At 43.5% G+C, this 25,256-nt stretch overlaps 1 protein-coding gene across 1 annotated transcript; it reads left to right on the plus strand.

Moving 5' to 3' along the window:
- Positions 1-1,436: 1,436 nt before the first annotated feature.
- LOC106574761 (ly6/PLAUR domain-containing protein 6) lies at positions 1,437-24,762 on the plus strand. The gene is made up of 5 exons (XM_045698233.1): positions 1,437-1,603; positions 16,181-16,348; positions 21,237-21,335; positions 22,102-22,232; positions 22,920-24,762. The coding sequence occupies exons 2-5, from the start codon at positions 16,231-16,233 to the stop codon at positions 23,100-23,102; spliced, it is 531 nt and encodes a 176-aa protein (XP_045554189.1). The 5' UTR covers positions 1,437-1,603; positions 16,181-16,230; the 3' UTR covers positions 23,103-24,762.
- Positions 24,763-25,256: the final 494 nt, after the last annotated feature.

The raw sequence follows: 25,256 nt of genomic DNA on the forward strand, positions 1-25,256 counted from the left end.
TGATGGCTTTGTTATGGAAGGTTTGGGAATCACTTCCTTTTAGGTGGTTGTAGAATTTAACAGCTATTTTTCTAGATTTTGATCATTAATCTGCAGGTATTATTTGGTGTTTTACGTTGTACACAGAGGATATTTTTGCAGAATTCTGCATGCACTCTCTCAATTTGGTGTTTGTCCCATTTTGTGAATTCTTGGTCGGAATTCTCTCTCTCCTCTCTCGCTTTCTCTTTTCACATGATCCTGTCTATGTTTATGTGCTGTTTAAAATATATAAATAAAATACAAATGTATTGGATAGAAATGTTTTCAGAGTAACATCAAGCTGACCTTTTACTTATGTATGCTAAGAGGAATTCAGTAAGTCTGTGTACAGTCAGATGAAAGGGCATTCACAGACTAAACATTCATCTAATATCACTGGCATTAATCCAGAGACCATTCAAGTAAGGACACTGAAATCTCCTTTCTTGTCTTACATAATGTTGAAATGTTGAGCACACCGACACAGACAGAACTGACAAGCAACGCAAATGAAAGGGTGTATTTCCAACACCAGCTAACAGCTGCAGCAGTTTGTGAAGGTGAACCTCTGCACAGTCAGGGCCAGAGTCAGTCTCTCTCTCAACACACTGTCTTGATGGGTTGATAAATCCTTCAGGTTTCACAGCAAATAACACAGCAATCATGGCTAGCTGCTATTCTTTATATGTGTTCAGTTTCCAGAAAGTGGAAACTCTTACAACCCCTGCCAATCTATTTCTATGTAAACCTAGTTTATGTTCAGACTTTATGTAGGCATTCATCTCTAGGTCTGTTCTTGAAGGATTTATGTATTTGGTAAATTAATGCACGTCACTGAGAGTTTTTCCACTGGGGAAAGGAATATTTTGTCACACACAATCAGCAATCAGCAAGTTCATAAAGCTATTGAACTTGTGGTGATAAATGTTGCTAGTGGAAAGAGATCTAGAGGAACCAGGTGTGGTCTGTCGGTCCCTAGTGGAATCTAAACCCCTTATAACAGACTTCAAAGAGCCAGCTAATAGTATATTTATTGGGTGTTGCTCCTAAAGAGTTATCCCCACAAGAGGACAGTGATTATGTGGAACTGATTTAGGTTTGTGTAAAACAGTTTAATAAATTACAAATATGTTTCCATTCTAGCCTCTTAATTTTATTGGAGTGATTTTATAATATGTGTAAGAGTTAATTAATAACAAATAGCATAGTCAAAATTGTAATAACCATTATAGCTCTTAAAAGTCAATATATTGATATTGAAAAACATTTTCTCTTGCCATGTCTTGACAATAGTATGTGTAGATTAACACAATGGATATGGGATGGATAAAGTGAAGACCCCACATTTTCCCAATCCCCCTGCATCTCTCTGCACTGACGTTCCAATGGTTACGCACAATACACGCCTACAGAAACTCCCGAAGCTGCAAGAGGACGAAAAGAGCGGCATTCGTTCTCAGTAGTATGTCGATTCTATCGGGCTACACATCCACTTCTGAGCCCGAATGTAGTTTATCTAGAATAACAAGTGGAATATTCTTCAGTTGATTTACCCACGAAGTTCGGGGGGCGTTTTATTTGGGTAAGTGTTGTTTTCAGAGATTGCGGTGCAGTTTTCTAAATGATTCCTTAGGTTGAACACTGTGCACAATGAAATTAGATATGAGAGGTAAAAACAGCTGTGATCCACAAAAACAACTCTTCTTATCTGCATGCTTCCTACCTGTCTATATTTCCAACAGACAAATCAGTGCGCGTTTTAGTTGATTACTAGTCAAATGTGAGTTGTTTGGAAACTGTACGTTTTACCTACAGTGGTCTCTGTACTATATAAAATACGATTAGCTCTCTATCTCGTTTTAAACTATTTGAAACTGAGTTTTCTCAAATTCAGCAGGTTACGAATTGTGAGCATTCCATTATTTTAAGTGATCCCCATTCAAAGGGGATGAGATTGCAGAGCTGTCAAACTGATTTAGAGAATACTTAAAGTAGTAACGTTAGCAGGTGCATGGCACAGGTTTAGGAACTGCAATGCCAGTGCAGTGCTGCCATATGCGCCTAGCCCATAAATAATCCACTGAGTGTAAATTTACTTATAGCTGCCTCAGCACCATGAAAGACAATCGACACACTGAGCAGAGAGAGCAGGAATTCTTCTCTCCAGATTTAACAGTTGGCCATATTGTTATATTTTATTGTATTGTAGCTAAATCAGGTTTGCTAGTGCTAAAATCGGTCAGATACAGTATGTGGAAGGGCTAGGCCGGGATGGGAAGCACTCTTCTACAGCTGTGTGGTAGGCCTACATTAAACAAGTGAGGTACACTACAGTGTTAAGTGGTGTTATTATGGCTATAGGAATGACAGGGTTTCAAACACAGCAGGCTGCCCTGAGGCTTCTACCATCAGCAGGTTCACTAGAACCATACTGTAGAATTACTACTGTCCAGGTGTGCAGAGTCCTCACACTGACATCACTGTACACATATGTTCCTGCAGCCCACTGTCAGATTGTTTTCTGTTGCAAACATTTTTTAAATCCTGTTTTTGCTTTGTGATTATGGGGTATTGTGTGCAGATTGATGATGGGGAAAAAAACGATTTAATCCATTTTGGAATACGGCTGTAATGTAATAAAATGTGGAAAAAGTAAAGTGGTTGGAAATACTTTCCGAATGCAGTGTATTTGGCATTTTCTCAGGAAGTCTGTCTGGCCTCTCCTACAAATACATCTGCATGTGTTCTCAATTTATCTTCAATTCCAGTCCGTATTTTCCCAACTACTTAAAAAGATGCATCATGCTTCATGCTATAACTTTAAAATAAATAGGTATTGGGAAGCATTCTAAACAAGTTGTTTGCCGGAATTCCTTTTAAACTCACTCAAATAAAAACATGTCTATTTGTGGTCTGGCTGGCCATCACAGAGGCAGTCTGTCTGTGTGTGAGAGTGTGGAACAGGGTGTGAGTGTGGCTGTTGTGAGTCTTGTAATTTAGAATTTTTTTAGATGCCTCCTTTCCTTAATATGCAGAAGTCAGTGGTCTCTCCTCTCCCCCTCTCTTGCTCTCTCTCGCTCTCCCTTTTCACGTAAAGGCCATGCAACAGAAATTCCATTTGTACAGCACCCTAACTGGGGAGGGACAGCCTCTGGCCCCTGTAGTCCAAAGCGGGCCTCTCTCTTACAAATCACTTAATTAGAGATGGAAGTAGTGGAACCACAGGGGCAGGAAGAAGAGATGAGGGAGAAGTAGAGAATCAAAGTCTGTGACTCCAGGCAGCCAGAGGCCCAGAGGCCCAGAGGCCCAGAGGTCCAGAGGTCCAGAGGTCCAGAGCCTGCTGTGTGTCAATCCGTCCGCTGGTCCATTCATTACTTCATAGCCTCACACCACCTGTCTGCCTGTCTACACCAATCTCAGCACCCAGCATTAAGGCCTAGATTCAATCAGATCAAGCATTAACCGGCGATAGCCGACACCCACATAGCTGATGTTTTGGCGGTGTCGGAGGTGTCAAATCGGTGAGCAGCTACTGTTGATCATTGTCACGAAGCCACACCCATCCCACTCACAGTAGAAGTTCAGAATTGTATTTTATTTATTTCACCTTTATTTAACCAGGTAGGCAAGTTGAGAACAAGTTCTCATTTACAACTGCGACCTGGCCAAGATAAAGCAAAGCAGTTCGACACATACAACAACACAGAGTTACACATGGAGTAAAACAAATATACAGTCAATAATACAGTAGAAATATAAGTCTATATACGATGTGAGCAAATGAGGTGAGATAAGGGAGGTAAAGGCAATAAATAGGCCATGGTGGCGAAGTAAATACAATATAGCAATTAAAACACTGGAATGGTAGATTTGACAGTAGATGAGTGTGCAAAGTAGAAATACTGGGGTGCAAAGGAGCTAAATAAAAAAATACAGGAGGGGAAGAGGTAGAATGAGAAAGTGTAGGCTATATCTCAAATTTAAAATCATTAATCAATATGAGGATTTCTATCAGCCTAATCAAGGTGTAGATTACATCTCACATTCCAGTGTTCAAACAAGGCTGCATGGGATTTCTCTTAATCCGACTCCGTGCAGCCAATGGCAATGCCCACTTTATGTATAATGCCAGGAACCACTTGTGGATCTGACAAAACAACCACTATGTGGATGTAGGCTAAAGCGGATCTGATTGAATAGAGCCCTAAATCAGCTTGGCATCATAAAGGAATGTTCTAGGTCATCATAAAGCATCATAAAGAATGTTCTAGGTCATCATAAAGCATCATAAAGGAATGTTCTAGGTCATCATAAAGGAATGTTCTAGGTCATCATAAAGGAATGTTCTAGGTCATCATAAAGCATCATAAAGAATGTTGTAGGTCATCATAAAGCATCATAAAGAATGTTCTAGGTCATCATAAAGCATCATAAAGAATGTTCTAGGTCATCATAAAGCATCATACAGGAATGTTCTACGTCATCATAAAGGAATGTTCTAGGTCATCATAAAGCATCATAAAGAATGTTCTAGGTCATCATAAAGGAATGTTCTAGGTCATCATAAAGGAATGTTCTAGGTCATCATAAAGGAATGTTCTACGTCATCATACAGGAATGTTCTAGGTCATCATAAAAGAATGTTCTATGTCATCATAAAGGAATGTTCTACGTCATGATAAAGGAATGTTCTACGTCATCATAAAATAATGTTCTACGTCATGATAAAGGAATGTTCTACGTCATCATAAAATAATGTTCTACGTCATGATAAAGGAATGTTCTATGTCATCATAAAGGAATGTTCTACGTCATCATAAAGGAATGTTCTACGCCATCATAAAGGAATGTTCTACGTCATCATAAAGGAATGTTCTACGTCATCATAAAGGTATGTTCTACGTCATGATAAAGGAATGTTCTACGTCATGATAAAGGAATGTTCTACGTCATCATAAAGGAATGTTCTACGTCATCATAAAGGAATGTTCTACGTCATCATAAAGGAATGTTCTACGCCATCATAAAGGAATGTTCTACGTCATCATAAAAGAATGGTCTACGTCATCATAAAGGAATGTTCTACGTCATCATAAAGGAATGTTCTATGTCATCATAAAGGAATGTTCTACGTCATCATAAAGGAATGTTCTACGTCATGATAAAGGAATGTTCTACGTCATCATAAAGGAATGTTCTACGCCATCATAAAGGAATGTTCTACGTCATCATAAAGGAATGTTCTACGTCATCATAAAGGAATGTTTTACGTCATCATAAAGGAATGTTCTACGCCATCATAAAGGAATGTTCTACGTCATGATAAAGGGCAGGATGGTACAGTAATAGAACCAACAGGATGTCCGGAGCTCTTGGAGAGTAGACCATATCTCAACGACTAGCACTATATCACCAGCAGCCTCCCAGACAGCCTGTTGACGTTCCACAGTGACACTGAAGGGCACAACGCCTCCGCCATACATTTCTCTGTGCCAGTCCTACTACTTCTCTAGCAGTCAGTCCCAGAGACCAGGCACGTAGAGGTACAGTATGGCCTTCAGTCCATTGAAACATAGAGTACACTCTTAGAAAAAAGGGTTCCAAAAGGGTTCTTCGGCTGTCCCCATAGGAGAAACCTTTTTGGTTACAGGTAGAACCTGTTCTACATGGAACCAAAAGGGTTCTACTTGGAACCCAAAAGGGTTCTACCTGCAACTAAAAAGGGGTTCTTCAAAGGGTTCTCATATGGGGACAGCCGAAGAACCCTTTAAGGTTCTAGATAGCTCCTTTTTTTCTAATAGTGTATTGTACAGTGAGTGACTTCCTGTACAACGAACAGCAGCAGGTTCTTAACCCAGCCTGCCCTCTGTATAACCACCATATCTACTCCCACAATACGGCCCTGTCTATGGAGTTACCAGAGGGTTAAGAGACCTTACAGTTGACTTACAACACCTCAAAGTGGTCCAGCAATCTGTGCTCTACGCACGATTCCATCTTGAATTTTAATGGAATGGATTTTGATTTAAAGCTTAATTGCGACCAGTCTTTCTTTGGAATCCAAAACCAATGATTTTGTTACATGAGACATATGCTATGTGACCTGAGGGAAATTCCTTTTGACCAGGTTATTATCATCTTCCAGATCAGCACTACACTTAGACTGAGTTGCTGTCTCTTCAGGGCCAATAGTTAAGCTGTTGTTGTCATTTAGGATTAAGGTATAATTTATCTTAACAAACCCGAGCCTCTTTTAGTCATTTTCATAATCTCTTATTCAGAATGACTTACAGTAGGGAGTGCATAGATTTTCCTACTGGTCCCCCATGGGTATCAAACCCCCAACTCTGGCTTTCCAAGCCCTATGCTCTACCGGCTGAGCTACTTGGGACTAACAAGATTGTCATAGATAGAGGCCCATGTCTAATGTATAATCCTCTGTTGGCTGACTACAGTGGTTCAGAAGTCTCTTAGCTTCTTACTCTGTGTTGTAGTATCCCACAGAGATAAATGACATCATAGAGAGAATCATACTACTACACCAACATTTGGTCTGACTAGTTCTTGTGGATCCCTGAACACAACAGAAGGTATTAGCGTCTCTCTCTGTGCCTCTGTACTGTTGTGAAGGGAAGAACCCCAGTCATTCACATAGGATTGTTGTTCCTTGTTTGACCTGGAATATCACGTTGCCTGGATCAGGATCACCTTTCTGACCTGGCCCGAGGACAGTAGTCCAGGTTCAGGATCACCTTTCTGACCTGGCCCGAGGACAGTAGTCCAGGTTCAGGATCACCTTTCTGACCTGGCCCTAGTACAGGAGGATAGGAGTCCTGGTTCAGGATCACCTTTCTGACCTGGCCCTAGTACAGGAGGACAGGAGTCCTGGTTCAGGATCACCTTTCTGACCTGGCCCTAGTACAGGAGGACAGGAGTCCTGGTTCAGGATCACCTTTCCCACCTGGCCCTAGTACAGGAGGACAGGAGTCCTGGTTCAGGATCACCTTTCTGACCTGGCCCTAGTACAGGAGGACAGGAGTCCTGGTTCAGGATCACCTTTCCCACCTGGCCCTAGTACAGGAGGACAGGAGTCCTGGTTCAGGATCACCTTTCTGACCTGGCCCTAGTACAGGAGGACAGGAGTCCTGGTTCAGGATCACCTTTCTGACCTGGCCCTAGTACAGGAGGACAGGAGTCCTGGTTCAGGATCACCTTTCCCACCTGGCCCTAGTACAGGAGGACAGGAGTCCTGGTTCAGGATCACCTTTCCCACCTGGCCCTAGTACAGGAGGACAGGAGTCCTGGTTCAGGATCACCTTTCTGACCTGGCCCTAGTACAGGAGGACAGGAGTCCTGGTTCAGGATCACCTTTCCCACCTGGCCCTAGTACAGGAGGACAGGAGTCCTGGTTCAGGATCACCTTTCTGACCTGGCCCTAGTACAGGAGGACAGGAGTCCTGGTTCAGGATCACCTTTCCCACCTGGCCCTAGTACAGGAGGACAGGAGTCCTGGTTCAGGATCACCTTTCTGACCTGGCCCTAGTACAGGAGGACAGGAGTCCTGGTTCAGGATCACCTTTCTGACCTGGCCCTAGTACAGGAGGACAGGAGTCCTGGTTCAGGATCACCTTTCTGACCTGGCCCTAGTACAGGAGGACAGGAGTCCTGGTTCAGGATCACCTTTCTGACCTGGCCCTAGTACAGGAGGACAGGAGTCCTGGTTCAGGATCACCTTTCTCACCTGGCCCTAGTACAGGAGGACAGGAGTCCTGGTTCAGGATCACCTTTCTGACCTGGCCCTAGTACAGGAGGACAGGAGTCCTGGTTCAGGATCACCTTTCTGACCTGGCCCTAGTACAGGAGTCCTGGTTCAGGATCACCTTTCTGACCTGGCCCTAGTACAGGAGGACAGGAGTCCTGGTTCAGGATCACCTTTCCCACCTGGCCCTAGTACAGGAGGACAGGAGTCCTGGTTCAGGATCACCTTTCTGACCTGGCCCTAGTACAGGAGGACAGGAGTCCTGGTTCAGGATCACCTTTCCCACCTGGCCCTAGTACAGGAGGACAGGAGTCCTGGTTCAGGATCACCTTTCTGACCTGGCCCTAGTACAGGAGGACAGGAGTCCTGGTTCAGGATCACCTTTCTGACCTGGCCCTAGTACAGGAGGACAGGAGTCCTGGTTCAGGATCACCTTTCTGACCTGGCCCTAGTACAGGAGGACAGGAGTCCTGGTTCAGGATCACCTTTCTGACCTGGCCCTAGTACAGGAGGATAGGAGTCCTGGTTCAGGATCACCTTTCTGACCTGGCCCTAGTACAGGAGGACAGGAGTCCTGGTTCAGGATCACCTTTCTGACCTGGCCCTAGTACAGGAGGACAGGAGTCCTGGTTCAGGATCACCTTTCTGACCTGGCCCTAGTACAGGAGGACAGGAGTCCTGGTTCAGGATCACCTTTCCTACCTGGCCCTAGTACAGGAGGACAGGAGTCCTGGTTCAGGATCACCTTTCCGACCTGGCCCTAGTACAGGAGGACAGGAGTCCTGGTTCAGGATCACCTTTCTGACCTGGCCCTAGTACAGGAGGACAGGAGTCCTGGTTCAGGATCACCTTTCTGACCTGGCCCTAGTACAGGAGGACAGGAGTCCTGGTTCAGGATCACCTTTCTGACCTGGCCCTAGTACAGGAGGACAGGAGTCCTGGTTCAGGATCACCTTTCTGACCTGGCCCTAGTACAGGAGGATAGGAGTCCTGGTTAAGGATCACCTTTCTGACCTGGCCCTAGTACAGGAGGACAGGAGTCCTGGTTCAGGATCACCTTTCTGACCTGGCCCTAGTACAGGAGGACAGGAGTCCTGGTTCAGGATCACCTTTCTGACCTGGCCCTAGTACAGGAGGACAGGAGTCCTGGTTCAGGATCACCTTTCTGACCTGGCCCTAGTACAGGAGGACAGGAGTCCTGGTTCAGGATCACCTTTCTGACCTGGCCCTAGTACAGGAGGACAGGAGTCCTGGTTCAGGATCACCTTTCTGACCTGGCCCTAGTACAGGAGGACAGGAGTCCTGGTTCAGGATCACCTTTCCCACCTGGCCCTAGTACAGGAGGACAGGAGTCCTGGTTCAGGATCACCTTTCTGACCTGGCCCGAGGACAGGAGTCCTGGTTCAGGATCACCTTTCTGACCTGGCCCTAGTACAGGAGGATAGGAGTCCTGGTTCAGGATCACCTTTCTGACCTGGCCCTAGTACAGGAGGACAGGAGTCCTGGTTCAGGATCACCTTTCTGACCTGGCCCTAGTACAGGAGGACAGGAGTCCTGGTTCAGGATCACCTTTCTGACCTGGCCCTAGTACAGGAGGACAGGAGTCCTGGTTCAGGATCACCTTTCTGACCTGGCCCTAGTACAGGAGGACAGGAGTCCTGGTTCAGGATCACCTTTCCCACCTGGCCCTAGTACAGGAGGACAGGAGTCCTGGTTCAGGATCACCTTTCCCACCTGGCCCTAGTACAGGAGGACAGGAGTCCTGGTTCAGGATCACCTTTCCCACCTGGCCCTAGTACAGGAGGATAGGAGTCCTGGTTCAGGATCACCTTTCCCACCTGGCCCTAGTACAGGAGGACAGGAGTCCTGGTTCAGGATCACCTTTCTGACCTGGCCCTAGTACAGGAGGACAGGAGTCCTGGTTCAGGATCACCTTTCTGACCTGGCCCTAGTACAGGAGGATAGGAGTCCTGGTTCAGGATCACCTTTCTGACCTGGCCCTAGTACAGGAGGACAGGAGTCCTGGTTCAGGATCACCTTTCTGACCTGGCCCTAGTACAGGAGGATAGGAGTCCTGGTTCAGGATCACCTTTCTGACCTGGCCCTAGTACAGGAGGACAGGAGTCCTGGTTCAGGATCACCTTTCTGACCTGGCCCTAGTACAGGAGGACAGGAGTCCTGGTTCAGGATCACCTTTCCGACCTGGCCCTAGTACAGGAGGACAGGAGTCCTGGTTCAGGATCACCTTTCTGACCTGGCCCTAGTACAGGAGGACAGGAGTCCTGGTTCAGGATCACCTTTCTGACCTGGCCCTAGTACAGGAGGACAGGAGTCCTGGTTCAGGATCACCTTTCTGACCTGGCCCTAGTACAGGAGGACAGGAGTCCTGGTTCAGGATCACCTTTCTGACCTGGCCCTAGTACAGGAGGATAGGAGTCCTGGTTCAGGATCACCTTTCTGACCTGGCCCTAGTACAGGAGGATAGGAGTCCTGGTTCAGGATCACCTTTCTGACCTGGCCCTAGTACAGGAGGACAGGAGTCCTGGTTCAGGATCACCTTTCTGACCTGGCCCTAGTACAGGAGGACAGGAGTCCTGGTTCAGGATCACCTTTCTGACCTGGCCCTAGTACAGGAGGACAGGAGTCCTGGTTCAGGATCACCTTTCTGACCTGGCCCTAGTACAGGAGGACAGGAGTCCTGGTTCAGGATCACCTTTCTGACCTGGCCCTAGTACAGGAGGACAGGAGTCCTGGTTCAGGATCACCTTTCTGACCTGGCCCTAGTACAGGAGGACAGGAGTCCTGGTTCAGGATCACCTTTCCCACCTGGCCCTAGTACAGGAGGACAGGAGTCCTGGTTCAGGATCACCTTTCTGACCTGGCCCGAGGACAGGAGTCCTGGTTCAGGATCACCTTTCTGACCTGGCCCTAGTACAGGAGGATAGGAGTCCTGGTTCAGGATCACCTTTCTGACCTGGCCCTAGTACAGGAGGACAGGAGTCCTGGTTCAGGATCACCTTTCTGACCTGGCCCTAGTACAGGAGGACAGGAGTCCTGGTTCAGGATCACCTTTCTGACCTGGCCCTAGTACAGGAGGACAGGAGTCCTGGTTCAGGATCACCTTTCTGACCTGGCCCTAGTACAGGAGGACAGGAGTCCTGGTTCAGGATCACCTTTCCCACCTGGCCCTAGTACAGGAGGACAGGAGTCCTGGTTCAGGATCACCTTTCCCACCTGGCCCTAGTACAGGAGGACAGGAGTCCTGGTTCAGGATCACCTTTCCCACCTGGCCCTAGTACAGGAGGATAGGAGTCCTGGTTCAGGATCACCTTTCCCACCTGGCCCTAGTACAGGAGGACAGGAGTCCTGGTTCAGGATCACCTTTCTGACCTGGCCCTAGTACAGGAGGACAGGAGTCCTGGTTCAGGGAACTTTGTTGAGGAAGTCAGAAAACATTTATTTTGCCACTCTACTGTGGAGAGAAAAGAAAACCTTCGCACTGCACTGTGCTTGCCAGTAAATTAATAAATGTTTGTTTATCTGCCTCTCGGCCTTCATCAGTTTCAGTTCTGTCTTCTCCAGTTCTGTCTGTCTTGTTCAGGTTTGTCTGTCCAGTGCAGTGTGTGTGTGTGTAGTGTGTTTGGGAGCTGTGTGAATGATTCAGGTGAGACAGGCACAGTTATGCTGCTCTGTGGCACAATCACTGTAGATAACTGCATCTCTCTCTCTCTCTCTTTCTCTCTTTCTTTCTCCCTCTCTCTCCCTCTCTCTCTTTCTCCCTCTCTCTCTCCCTCTCTCTCTTTCTCCCCCTCTCTATCTCTTTCTCTCTTTCTCCCCCTCTCTCTCTCTCTCTTTCTTTCTCCCTCTCTCTCCCTCTCTTTTTTTCTCCCTCTCTCTCTTTCTCCCCCTCTCTCCCTCTTTCTCTCTTTCTCCCCCCTCTCTCTCTCTCTCTTTCTCTCACTCTCTCTCTTTCTCTCACCCTCTCTCAATTCAATTCAATTTAAGGGCTTTATTGGCATGGGAAACACATGTTTACATTGCCAAAGCAAGTGAAATAAACAACATAAATGAACAGTAAACATTACTCTCTCTCTCTCTCTGTCTTTCTCTCTCATTGCCTGCCTGACCTTCCACCTGGGCAAGTGATTACTGGCCAGTGGCCAGTGGAATGCAGAGAAAGAGAGAGCGATGGAAATGGAGAAAGAAATAGAGAGAGATATAATGATGAGAGAAAACGCATGTGGTTTCTATGCAGGTCTCATCTTAGAGGAAGGATTTAATTGAAACCATTTCCTGCCATCAATCCACTGTAAATCTGCCCTTGAATCTAATCAAAATAAAATACAATATTACTTTATATGCTAAAACAAACCACAGCTTTCATTTACAAAAGAATGCATGCAGCACAGGGGGTTGGTGGCACCTTAATTGGGGAGGACGGGCTCGTGGTAATGACAGGAGCGGAATAGGTGGAATGGTATCTAATACCCCAAACACATGGTTTCCATGGTTTCCAGGTGTTTGATGCCATTCCATTGACTCCGTTCCAGCCATTATTATGAGCCGTCCTCCCCTCAGCCTCCACTGGCATGCAGGTAGTAAAGTGTTGGTGACAGATATGTTTATTGCTCCAGCTCTGGCAGAAGGGTTGAGAGGAAGGAGGAAGATTTGAAGTTCCTGTCTCAATGTATTCTAGTTGACATGCTTTGAAAAGAAAGACTTGAATGGAAACTATATAATGTGCTTAGAATTATATGTGCATCAATCTGATACGAATAAATATAGAGTAAATATATCATACTTATCTTTTAGTTTGGATTAGATTGTCTGCTGTGTATCTCATGAAGATTGCACATAAATATATTTATACATAATTAGAGCGTTATTGAAGTACAAATTATAACAGTCTCTATAGACCACAGACATATTATATTAAAGCATTTATAAGAAACTGTGAGAAATTATAAGAAAACAAACATTTACAACCGTACGGTCGTCATGAAGGGCAGCAGGCAAAAATACAACCGTACGGTCGTCATGAAGGGCAGCAGGTAAAAATACAACCGTACGGTCGTCATGAAGGGCAGCAGGTAAAAATACAACCGTACGGTCGTCATGAAGGGCAGCAGGTAAAAATACAACCGTACGGTCGTCATGAAGGGCAGCAGGTAAAAATACAACCGTACGGTCGTCATGAAGGGCAGCAGGTAAAAATACAACCGTACGGTCGTCATGAAGGGCAGCAGGCAAAAATACAACCGTACGGTCGTCATGAAGGGCAGCAGGTAAAAATACAACCGTACGGTCGTCATGAAGGGCAGCAGGTAAAAATACAACCGTACGGTCGTCAACCTCCGATTGAAGTGGAATTAAAGGATCCGGAATGGAAGCCATCTGATCTCTTAAAAATCTAGCTACTCTTATAAATGTGACTTCATGTTCAAGCCAAGGCTGGCTAGACCTGGTCACCCTCTAGCTTTTTGCTAGTGGGCTTTATTCAAGATACTTTATTGAATAATGATGCACGCCAAGGCTTCTTATTAGAGATTGGGGAGTTTGTTTGAAGTTCAATCAATGAATATTGATTATCTTTCTGATATGGGATAAGACTACTTAGCAAGGTAAATTGTGTGAATAAATTGATTATTTAAAAAAAATGCCTCACACGGCTTTAAATGGAGGTAAAGGAGGGTGTCACGTCCTGACCTTAGAGACGTTTTATTCCTCTATTTGTTAGGTCAGGGTGTGATGTGGGGTGGGCATTCTATGTTGTTTATTTCTTTGTTTTTGGCAGAGTATGGTTCCTAATCAGAGGCAGCTGTCTATCGTTGTCTCTGATTGGGAATCATACTTAGGCAGCCCTTTTCCCACGTGATTGTGGGATCTTGTTTTTGTGTAGCTGCCTGTGAGCAGCCCAGAACGGCACGTTTAGGTGTTTTGTTGTTTTGGTGAGTTTCATCTTCATTAAGATGTGGAATTCCATGCATGCTGCGCCTTGGTTTATTTATGATCGGGAGTTTGAAGATGGCGAACGTGACAGAGGGCTTTGTTATAGTGCAAAAAAAGTTTCTGTTTTCGGCAGAATGTGGATTAATAAAGTCCATCAATATCTTATCTCTGCAAGGTGTAAAATTCCAATCTTATCAGTATTGTTCTCTACCCGGGATTGAGTAATTGAACCCCTACCATTGGCCCATACCTTGTAGAACCAAGTTGTCTGTGCATCCAGAGTCATGGAGGAGGAGAGGAGGCTGGTCATCTGGCCCTGGTCTGAACCCATAGAGAGTCCAGCATCAGGGGCTTTGTCATGGGTACTGGTCCCATTTACCAGGCTCACTGGTATGGAAGTAAAGATGGTCTTTAGTGGGGCAGCCACCAGTCTCCCTCCAGGCAGACCTACCATTGTCCTCTCTGGCCTGGACTGGTAGTCAGGCTGTATAACGTAGGAAAACTAAACGGACATTCCATCTCTAATCTAGTTGGTCTTCTTTTTGTCCAGCTCCTCTTATTGCTTTACAGAGTCAGAGATTAACAACATTAACATCAGCTAATCTGACTTTGGTTATTTAGCTGTAGAGCTTTGGCTTACTTAACATGACTTCCCCATGACTGAGCCATCCTCTCTGGGTCACTGTGTGACCGGTGGGGGCCAGGAGCCTGACCTGGAGCTCTCTTACTGCCATAACCATTTGTTCAGTTACAATGCTTTGTGTTTTCAATGGGAGGGGAATAGGGATAGTTAGTAGTTGTAGACTATAATAGATGATTTAGTAACAGATTATTAATACAGCTTTAATAATATTTAATAGATAGATATAGACTATAATAGATGATTTAGTAACAGATTTGTAATACAGCTTTAATAATATTTAATAGATATAGATCATAATAGATGATTTAGTAACAGATTATTAATACAGCTTTAATCATATTTAATAGATAGATATAGACTATAATAGATGATTTAGTAACAGATTTGTAATACAGCTTTAATAATATTTAATAGATAGATATAGACTATAATAGATGATTTAGTAACAGATTTGTAATACAGCTTTAATAATATTTAATAGATAGATATAGACTATAATAGATGATTTAGTAACAGATTTGTAATACAGCTTTAATAATATTGAACAGTCATATATAGACTATAATAGATGATTTAGTAACAGATTAGTAATACAGCTTTAATAATATTTAATAGATAGATATAGACTATAATAGATGATTTAGTAACAGATTTGTAATACAGCTTTAATAATATTGAACAGTCATATATAGACTATAATAGATGATTTAGTAACAGATTATTAATACAGCTTTAATAATATTTAATAGATAGCTATAGACTATAATAGATGATTTAGTAACAGATTTGTAATACAGCTTTAATAATAGTTAATAGATAGATATAGACTATAATAGATGATTTAGTAACAGATTAGTAAAACAGCTTTAATAATATTTAATAGATAGATATAGACTATAATAGATGATTTAGTAACAGATTATTAATACAGCTTTAATCATATTTAATAGATAGATATAGACTATAATAGATGATTTAGTAACAGATTATTAATACAGCTTTAATAATATTTAATAGATATAGACCATAATAGATGATTTAGTAACAGATTATTAATACAGCTTTAATAATATTTAATAGATAGATATAGACTATAATAGATGATTTAGTAACAGATTTGTAATACAGCTTTAATAATATTTAACAGTCATATATAGACTATAATAGATGATTTAGTAACAGATTAGTAATACAGTTTTAATAACATTTAATAGATATAGAGTATAATAGAAGATTTAGTAACAGATTATTAATACAGCTTTAATAACATTTAATAGATAGAGTATAATAGATGATTTAGTAACAGATTATTAATACAGCTTTAATAACATTTAATAGATATAGAGTATAATAGAAGATTTAGTAATAGATTAGTAAAACAGCTTTGATAACATTTAATAGATATAGAGTATAATAGATGATTTAGTAATAGATTAGTAAAACAGCTTTAATAATATTTAATAGATATGATATGTCGGTCCTCAAAGTAATCATTACCCCATTCAAGCAACCTGAGAAAAGCCGTCATCAATCTATTACTGTAGACTGTGATCCTAGCTTCAGGGGATTCACTATAGGGTTAGTTACTGGATGCCATCTGAGTCGGGGTCTGGATGACATTTAGCTAATGAAGCAAAGCACAGCACACACAACAGCATGAGTGAGATTCAGATAACTGATCACCTACTCCAGATGTACTGATCGATATCTCTCAATCCATCTCTTTCTTTCTCTCTGTCGCTGTCTCTCTCCACCTCTGAGGATGTTTACCTTTAATATTTTATTCACTGATTGATTTCCCTCAACAGTGTCCTGGACGTTGACCAATCAGACAGCTGCATGTGGAAGGTCTCAGCCAATGATGGAGGCCTGGCCAGCAGCCTGGGTCCTACTTTTAACGCTAATCGCTGATTGGCTGGAAGCGGCTCAATCACGGGACTTCACTGTGAAGGACATCATCCTCCTCCATCCATCAAGTATGAATACACATGCATTGGAAATGTATTTTTGCATCAAACTGTAGTAGATGGAGTCTGATACCTACCTTTATTTTCTTCTGGTTTAGTCTGCTGGCAATGTCTCTGAGTGACCTTTGAGATGAGTCATCAATACTGTGATGTGACCATTATAACAGCCAAGACAAAGGGCATCCATCCATGACCCTCTGATCCAGAGTTCTTATGGGGGCACACGGGCACGTTCCCCCTCAGATTTGTCCTGTAAATGTTTTTTTAAATATATATTATTGTAATTTGTATTATTATGATTCATTATTTTGTTCTTCTTTTATGAAGTTGTCTTTAGCTCGCCCAGATAGGTTCCCAATCTCCAAACCTCATAACTAGATACCAAGAAGCCATTTCAGGCTATCAATCAAATTAGAGTCGCTATTGTCACGACTTCCACCTGTCAAGGTGTTGGGTGCGTACTGGTAGCGAAGTCAGGTGCAGGAGAGCAGAGAGTTGTGAACAGGCGCACACTTTATTGAGGCAGGAGAAAACAGCAGACGGACGCAACTGCGTCAAAACCTCCAGCCACAACAGCAAAAGTGCAGAGCGTAAAACACAGTCACAAAAGCTAAAGATACCAAATAAACATACTACGTGCAAAAATACGAATCATTAAACACCAGCCTGGCGCGTAACCTCAAACACGTAACACCAAACAATTTCACACAAAGACATGGGGGGGAACAGAGGAATAAATACATGCAGTGTGATCGGGAATGTAAACCAGGTGTGCAGGGAACAAGACAAAACAAATGGAACAATGAAAAATGGAGCGGCGATGGCTAGAAAGCCGGTGGCGTCGACCGCCGAACGCCGCCCGAACAAGGAGAGGAGCCGACTTCAGCGGAAGTCGTGACAGTACCCCCCCTTGATGCGCGGCTCCAGCGGCGCGTCGACACCGGCCTCGGGGACGACCTGGAGGGCGAGGCGCAAGGCGATCTGGCCGGCAACGGTGGAACTCCCGCAGCAGTTCAGGGTCCAACACATTCGCCACCTGAACTCAGCACCTCTCCTCCGGGCCGTACCCCTCCCACTCCACGAGGTACTGAAGGCCCCCCGCCCGACGCCTTGAATCCAGGATGGAACGAACGGAGTACGCCGGGGCCCCCTCCGCGCGCCTGAACCAGTCGTCCACCGCAGGAGCCTCGGTCTGACTCTGATGCCAAGGAGCCAGAACCGGCTGATACCCCAATACACACTGGAAGGGGGAGAGGTTAGTGGAGGAGTGGAGGAGTGGCGGAGCGAGTTCTGGACCATCTCTGCCCAGGGCACCAACGCTGCCCACTCCCCCGGCCGGTCTTGGCAATAGGACCTCAGAAACCTACCCACATCCTGGTTCACTCTCTCCACCTGCCCGTTACTCTCGGGGTGAAAACCTGAGGTAAGGCTGATCGAGACCCCCAGACGTTCCATGAACGCCTTCCAGACCCTCGACATGAACTGGGGACCCCGATCAGACACTATATCCTCAGACACCCCGTAGTGCCGAAAGACGTGTGTAAACAAGGCCTCCACAGTCTGTAGGGCCGTAGGGAGACCGGGCAAAGGGAGGAGACGACAGAACTTAGAAAAACGATCCACAACGACCAGGAAATAACTTTCCCCCAAAACAGTATAATCTTTGTAAATGATATCATAAATAGGACTGGTGGAGTTGTCACACATGCAGCTAACAAAAATATATGCCTGCTCTACTCAAAATTACAACCAACTAATTGCAGCATTACCGCAAAAATGGAAGAGGCATGTGGAAGTGGGAGAAAGTAAGGAACTTGTCTGTCAGCCCTGCGTTAAAGACCAACATTGGTTAAAGACAATTGTGATAAATAAAAAAGTATACCAGTTTTATTTAAGGACCAAAAAATGGACAGCTGTTCCATATAGATTGCAAAATAGTTGGGGAGAGATTTCAATGTACCGATTCCATGGCACATGGTTTATAAACTGATACACAAAACAACGCTGGATTCAAAACTTAGATTATGATACAAAATTCTTGCAACCAATAACATTTTATCTATATGTGGGATACAACCATCCCAGCTCTGCAGATTTTGCTGCGAAGAGACAGAATCATTAGCTCATTTGTTTTGGTACTGTCCATATGTAGCTTGTTTTTGGTCGCAGGTTCAGGAATGGCTGAAGAATTGAAACATTTGGAGCTAACTCTGCAGATAGCACTGCTGGGTGATTTAAAAAGTCATAGTCAATCGATAAATAATATTTAAATTGAACCTTTAACTAGGCAAGTCAGTTAAGAACAAATTCTTATTTACAATGACGGCCTACCCTAGCCAAACCTGGACGACGCTGGGCCCTATGGGACTCCCAATCACGGTCGGATGTGATACAGCCTGTATTCGAACCAAGGACTCTAGTGACACCTCTTGCACTGAGATGCAGTGCCTTAGATCGCTGCGCCACTCGGAAGCCCTATATAATAATACTCTTAACAAAAATCTTTATCTTTAACTTACGATCTGTATAAACTATGAGAATAGAAAGGTTCAGCACTTTTGTGAAAATTCATAGTTGAACAATATATAAGCAAATCAAAATCAAAACAGAGATAGATGGGAGGGGTTGAGTGGAGCTTAATGGTGGGACTGAAGGGTGGGATTGCAGGAAAAAACTGTTTCAGGAGTTTGAAAAACGCAAAATTCTCCAATTTACAAAGAGGGGGCTTGGCCCTTCGCCGGAAGAGCCCCCCCAGCCATCCTCACGTACTTTGTGCCCCCTTCAGATCTTTGAGGTGCATGCCGCCTCTGCTCTGATCCCCAGACAAAGGTGACATGGCCACTGCTGTTAATGGCCACAGTCAGGCCTCTCTCCACCCTGCCTTCATCTTTGAAGGTACTTTCCATATCTAGATGAAGAGATTATAAGAAAACAATATTCATCCACAATGCCAGTGTAGAGACACCTTCCTCATCCACTCAGAATATGTACCACTGTGTGACACAGTCTCTGGCTTACTACATCTGCGGTGTTAGGTATCAGTGAGATGTGTGCGAGTTTCCAGACGTGACTTCCTGTTTTCCACCCCTTTCTCTCTGTGAAACTGAGACGCATTCTGTCCCTCAGCCTTCAGTTCCTCACACTACAGTACAGTATACTGGTCCACAGTGAGAACTGCGCTCACCGCCGTGTGAGAAATATGGAAACGCACAGTAGCTCTAAGAGGCAGGAACGTACGAGGTCAGACCCCTAATGGTTCCCCTCCCCCTCCTCTACATCTCCCTGCAGTCAAACACTGAAATCTCGTCTAATGTATTTTACCTCAGCTCTCTTGGCACAATCTGCCTTCAACATCTGATAAGCCAAGAGCTCCTATATCAGGTTTATGGTTGTTAATTTCATAGGGATATCTGAGCTGAATTCCCCAAGAAATGCGTGTCTGTTTGGACCCACGCCCCGGCTTGTACAGGGGGATAGGATGACCTTGACCAGCCCTGGGGGCTTGGGGTATGGAGGGTGGATTAGAGGGGTGTGTGTGTGTGTGTGTGTGTGTGTGTGTGTGTGTGTGTGTGTGTGTAACAGGCAGGCAGGCAGACTTTTGTTCTTTGAGTGAAGTTTGGATGACCCTGAGACCTGTAGCTGTCTTATGCTGTGTCCCAAATGGTACGTCATTCCCTTTATGGTGCACTACTACCCCATGGGCCATGATCAAAATTAGTGCACTATATAGGGAATAGGGTGCCATTTGGGATGCACAATATCCAATGGGAGGCCTGATTCCCAGTGTTCTTAGTATTAACGTAATAGTTGCCAATTGAACAAACTAAACAAGCCTACTGTTTGATCACGGCAGATGGTCTCCATGCAAAGTTTAGAGACCATTCTATTCTAGAATCTAGACGGTTGAACTGATGGTTCATTAATTCAATTCAAACTGTATTGTCCTCTCATAATATAACACTTAACAAAGACACACAGTGTGAATGTAGTTAAATGTCCTGAATGTACTGTAGTTAAATGTCCTGTATGTACTGTAGTTAAATGTCCTGTATGTACTGTAGTTAAATGTCCTGTATGTACTGTAGTTAAATGTCATGTATGTACTGTAGTTAAATGTCCTGAATGTACTGTAGTTAAATGTCCTGAATGTACTGTAGTTAAATGTCCTGTATGTACTGTAGTTAAATGTCCTGTATGTACTGTAGTTAAATGTATGTCGCTCTCTGTTTGTAGCAGCAACATCAATCTTTTGTTTACTGTAGCTCTGAGGATTACATATCGCTGTAGCTCTGAGGACTACATATCGCTACATATCGCTGTAGCTCTGAGGACAACATATCACTATAGCGCTGAGGACTACATATCGCTGTAGCTCTGAGGACTACATATCACTGTAGCGCTGAGGACTACATATCACTGTAGCGCTGAGGACTACATATCACTGTAGCTCTGAGGACTACATATCACTGTAGCTCTGAGGACTACATATCACTGTAGCTCTGAGGACTACATATCACTGTAGCGCTGAGGACTACATATCGCTGTAGCACTGAGGACTACATATCGCTGTAGCGCTGAGGACTACATATCGCTGTAGCTCTGAGGACTACATATCGCTGTAGCACTGAGGACTACATATCGCTGTAGCGCTGAGGACTACATATCGCTGTAGCTCTGAGGACTACATATCGCTGTAGCACTGAGGACTGCAAGAACTCACAATTAGGAGTCAATTGTACAATTTGCATTTCTTCTATAGCTCATTGAGTAATGACAATGTATTGATTCAGGGAAGTGTTTTTTCATTTTGGTACATGTTATTAAATCTACCAAAAATATGTTATTAAATCTAGATGGTGAATAATAGACGTGTGCTTGTCTCCTCTTGTATCCACAGCCACACCTCATCCTGGAGGGTTCAAGTGCTTCACATGTAAAGATGCACCAGATAACTACGAATGCAATCGCTGGGCTCCGGACGTATACTGCCCACGAGGTAATTACAGTAAGGTATTTCTGGTATTTACAGCCTGCTCTGTATCTATCATCACACCCTGTTTTAAGACCCTCTCGACTCCGTCCAGAGCAGAAATATAAATTAGAGGAAAATACCAGGCTGTAAAATGAAGGGTTATCAATGTTTTCTTTGCTGGTCTCTGTATCTTTAACATAGTGTATTTCACTTGAGCTGGACATGTTAATTTAAGAAATTGAATTGGCAGGTTGTATAACTCCACAGACTCTCTTCTTTTATATAGATATATGGTTGTCTACTAAATGTCTGAAATCATTGTGAAGTTATTTGTTGCCTTAAAGATTTGATCTTAAAAGCACATTCTTTGAGTTATAAACAAATGATAAAGGGTAGTTTATCACATGAAACGTGAGGATTGGTTTAAATCACTGGAATACATCTGAACCCTCAGTCTCTTTCAGTGTTACCGTTCACTTCAGTAAGAAGTAGATTATTAACACATGATATTCATGGAAATGAATTACATTGCTGTTGAAAAGTAAGCTACATTAGCGTTTACATTAACTGACATACAATAATGTGAAAGGGATGTGTTTTTATCATCGTTCAACTTATTGCTCATTGGCCCGTTATTTCTCAGGATTCCATAGTGTCTAAATGTTAGATCAAGTTTGACAATATATAAAGCTAAGCAGCCCTGACATTTAGCGCTGGAGAAATGGATCCATCTCTCAGCTGTAAATATTGGAGATTGCACCTTTAAGGACAGTGTCTGTGTGTCTGACAGAGACCAGGTACTGCTACACCCTCCATGTGATGGACGTCCAGGGGAACACTGTGTCTGTGACCAAACGCTGCGTGGCCCTGGTCCACTGTCTGTCTACAGGCTGCACCCAGGACAACCATGAAGGATACAAGGTCATTAAAGAAGCCTCTTTCCTTTGAATAACATTACATTTCTGACACAGCTGCTGAAGCAACTCCTACAAGTACATTTAACTTACAATGGGGACACACATTTTTATTATATTTTACCTTTATTTAACTAGGCAAGTCAGCTAAGAACAAATTCTTATTTTCAATGACAACCTAGGAACAGTGGGTTAACAGCCTTGTTCAGGGTCAGAAGGACAGATTTGTACCTTGTCAGCTGTGGGATTTGATCTTGCAACCATTCAGTTATTAGTCCAACACTCTAACCACTAGGCTACCCTGTGCCCCAGCATGTATGGAAAGAAAGATGATATTTGAACTTTTATTAGTAATATTTGCAGTTCAGAATGTGGCTCTCTGCTCTGTGGTGTCTGGGGTGATTTACTACACTGTCATGGTAATCCCCAGGCCCTGGTTTACAATGATCTCACTTGGATAAGAATCTGGTCTCTTCTCTTTCTGGAAATTCCTCTGTCTGTGTTCTGTTTGTGGACTGTCTGTAGTCGGTCTGTGTTCTGTCTGTAGTCTGTCTGTGTTCTGTCTGTAGTTTGTATGTGTTCTGTCTGTATATTTAGTTGTTTGCTGGAAGCACCATTTCACCTATTCAAATTCTGTGTATGTGTTAATGTACTAGGTGAATAAAGGTGATTCTATCTCTATTCCTGATTCCAGGTCTGCACTGCTTGCTGTGAAGGAAACATCTGTAACATGCAGTTGCCAAGAAACAAGACGGATGCCATCTTTTCCACCACCTCCCTCCTCCACAGCAGTAACGGTCTACTCACACACTACTGGCTGCTCACTGGCTGTCTGAGCTCTACCGTCATCAGCGTCATGCTATCTAACAGTCTATGACATTAACACTCCTACCGTCATCAGCGTTATGCTATCTAACACTCCTACCGTCATCAGCGTCATGCTATCCAACAGTCTATGACATTAACACTCCTACCGTCATCAGCGTTATGCTATCTAACACTCCTACCGTCATCAGCGTCATGCTATCCAACAGTCTATGACATTAACACTCCTACCGTCATCAGCGTCATGCTATCTAACACTCCTACCGTCATCAGCGTCATGCTATCCAACAGTCTATGACATTAACACTCCTACCGTCATCAGCGTCATGCTATCTAACACTCCTACCGTCATCAGCGTCATGCTATCCAACAGTCTATGACATCTAACACTCCTACCGTCATCAGCGTCATGCTATCTAACAGTCTATGACATCTAACACTCCTACCGTCATCAGCGTTATGCTATCTAACACTCCTACCGTCATCAGCGTCATGCTATCCAACAGTCTATGACATTAACACTCCTACCGTCATCAGCGTCATGCTATCTAACAGTCTATGACATTAACACTCCTACCGTCATCAGCGTCATGCTATCCAACACTCCTACCGTCATCAGCGTCATGCTATCCAACAGTCTATGACATCTAACACTCCTACCGTCATCAGCGTCATGCTATCTAACAGTCTATGACATCTAACTCTCCTACCGTCATCAGCGTCATGCTATCTAACAGTCTATGACATCTAACACTCCTACCGTCATCAGCGTCATGCTATCCAACAGTCTATGACATCTAACACTCCTACCGTCATCAGCGTCATGCTATCTAACAGTCTATGACATCTAACACTCCTACCGTCATCAGCGTCATGCTATCCAACAGTCTATGACATCTAACACTCCTTCTGCATGGTAGAGGAAGTATATCTAAAATTTGATCACCAGATATTTGGTGTTATAATTTTATGAAGTTGTTTAATTTATTACATTTTTCCTCTTTTTTTAACCGAGACGGTATTGATGGAATCTTCTAGATTTTGGCTCATCCTAAGACGTTCTCCTGTTATATTTACTGGATTCTATGTGCAGTATGTGATAAATGTACATAGTATTTATTTTGTATAATACATTTAACAATTGTTAAATACCTGTAGTTAACATTAGATTCAGGTAGAATGAAACGTGAACTAGGTTGCAGTGCAGTGTTTTTGTTCCTGGAGTCTTGTGGTTGGTTGATTTAGGCTGTGTGCCCACCATACACATGAGACTGATGACTGATCATTTCCTCTCAACCCATTGGCTATCTGGCGCTGGAAGATATGACGTCAACCATAACACTACAATGTTGCAACATGTTTCTGTATTTCTTACAGTTCTGTCCAATAGAAAGGTTGGCACTTATTGATTAGCATGTTGTCTTTAGGATGATGGTCTAAACATCCTGTACAGATCCCATATACCAGGTTTGGTATACAGTGTTCACCATTAAATGTATTACAGCAGGTTTGGTATACATTGTTCACCATTAAAAGTATTACACCAGGTTTGGTATACATTGTTCACCATTAAATGTATTACACCAGGTTTGGTATACATTGTGTTCACCATTAAATGTATTACACCAGGTTTGGTATACATTGTGTTCACCATTAAATGTATTACACCAGGTTTGGTATACATTGTTCACCATTAAATGTATTACACCAGGTTTGGTATACAGTGTTCACCATTAAATGTATTGTTTGCCTGAACATGTTGTTTCTACAGTATAAACAGTATCCACATAACCAGATAGTGCATTTTGTGGAATGCAAGATATTTTAGATGCCGCATGAGGCATGTGGACTCGGACTGCGGTAAAGTTTCACAGTTAAGGTAACATTAGGCAGAAATACAACGAAAGGTTTGGAGCTTAGAGGCGCAGAAAAAAAGGACCATTCTAACACCCCTCTCTTTCTCTTGCCTCTCTGCTTTCCTCTCCAGGAAGTAAAAAGGTAATGTCTTTCTCAGACCCTCTGCATCCAGGAGGTGTAGTTTAAAAGCCTTGTGAAGGAGATTACATTAAGCTGCAGGGGTGTTCATTTTAAAGGACTTTCTTTATCTGATTCTGGCCGACAGACTGGATGGTCACAGCTCCAAACCAAACCCATCAGTCCTTCTCAAATCAGTGTTTAGTCTAAGGTTTTTAGAGGTGTGAAATGA

Source organism: Salmo salar, chromosome ssa16, assembly GCF_905237065.1.
Source record: "Salmo salar chromosome ssa16, Ssal_v3.1, whole genome shotgun sequence".
Lineage (NCBI taxonomy): Eukaryota > Metazoa > Chordata > Actinopteri > Salmoniformes > Salmonidae > Salmo > Salmo salar.

Excerpts from the sequence above, each read along its gene's own strand:
- LOC106574761 (XM_045698233.1), top strand. The coding sequence starts at position 16,231 with ATGATGGAGGCCTGGCCAGCAGCCTGGGTCCTACTTTTAACGCTAATC. Across the intron at positions 21,336-22,101 it reads GGACGTATACTGCCCACGAG|AGACCAGGTACTGCTACACC; the intron begins GTAATTACAGTA and ends TGTGTCTGACAG. Across the intron at positions 22,233-22,919 it reads ACAACCATGAAGGATACAAG|GTCTGCACTGCTTGCTGTGA; the intron begins GTCATTAAAGAA and ends TCCTGATTCCAG.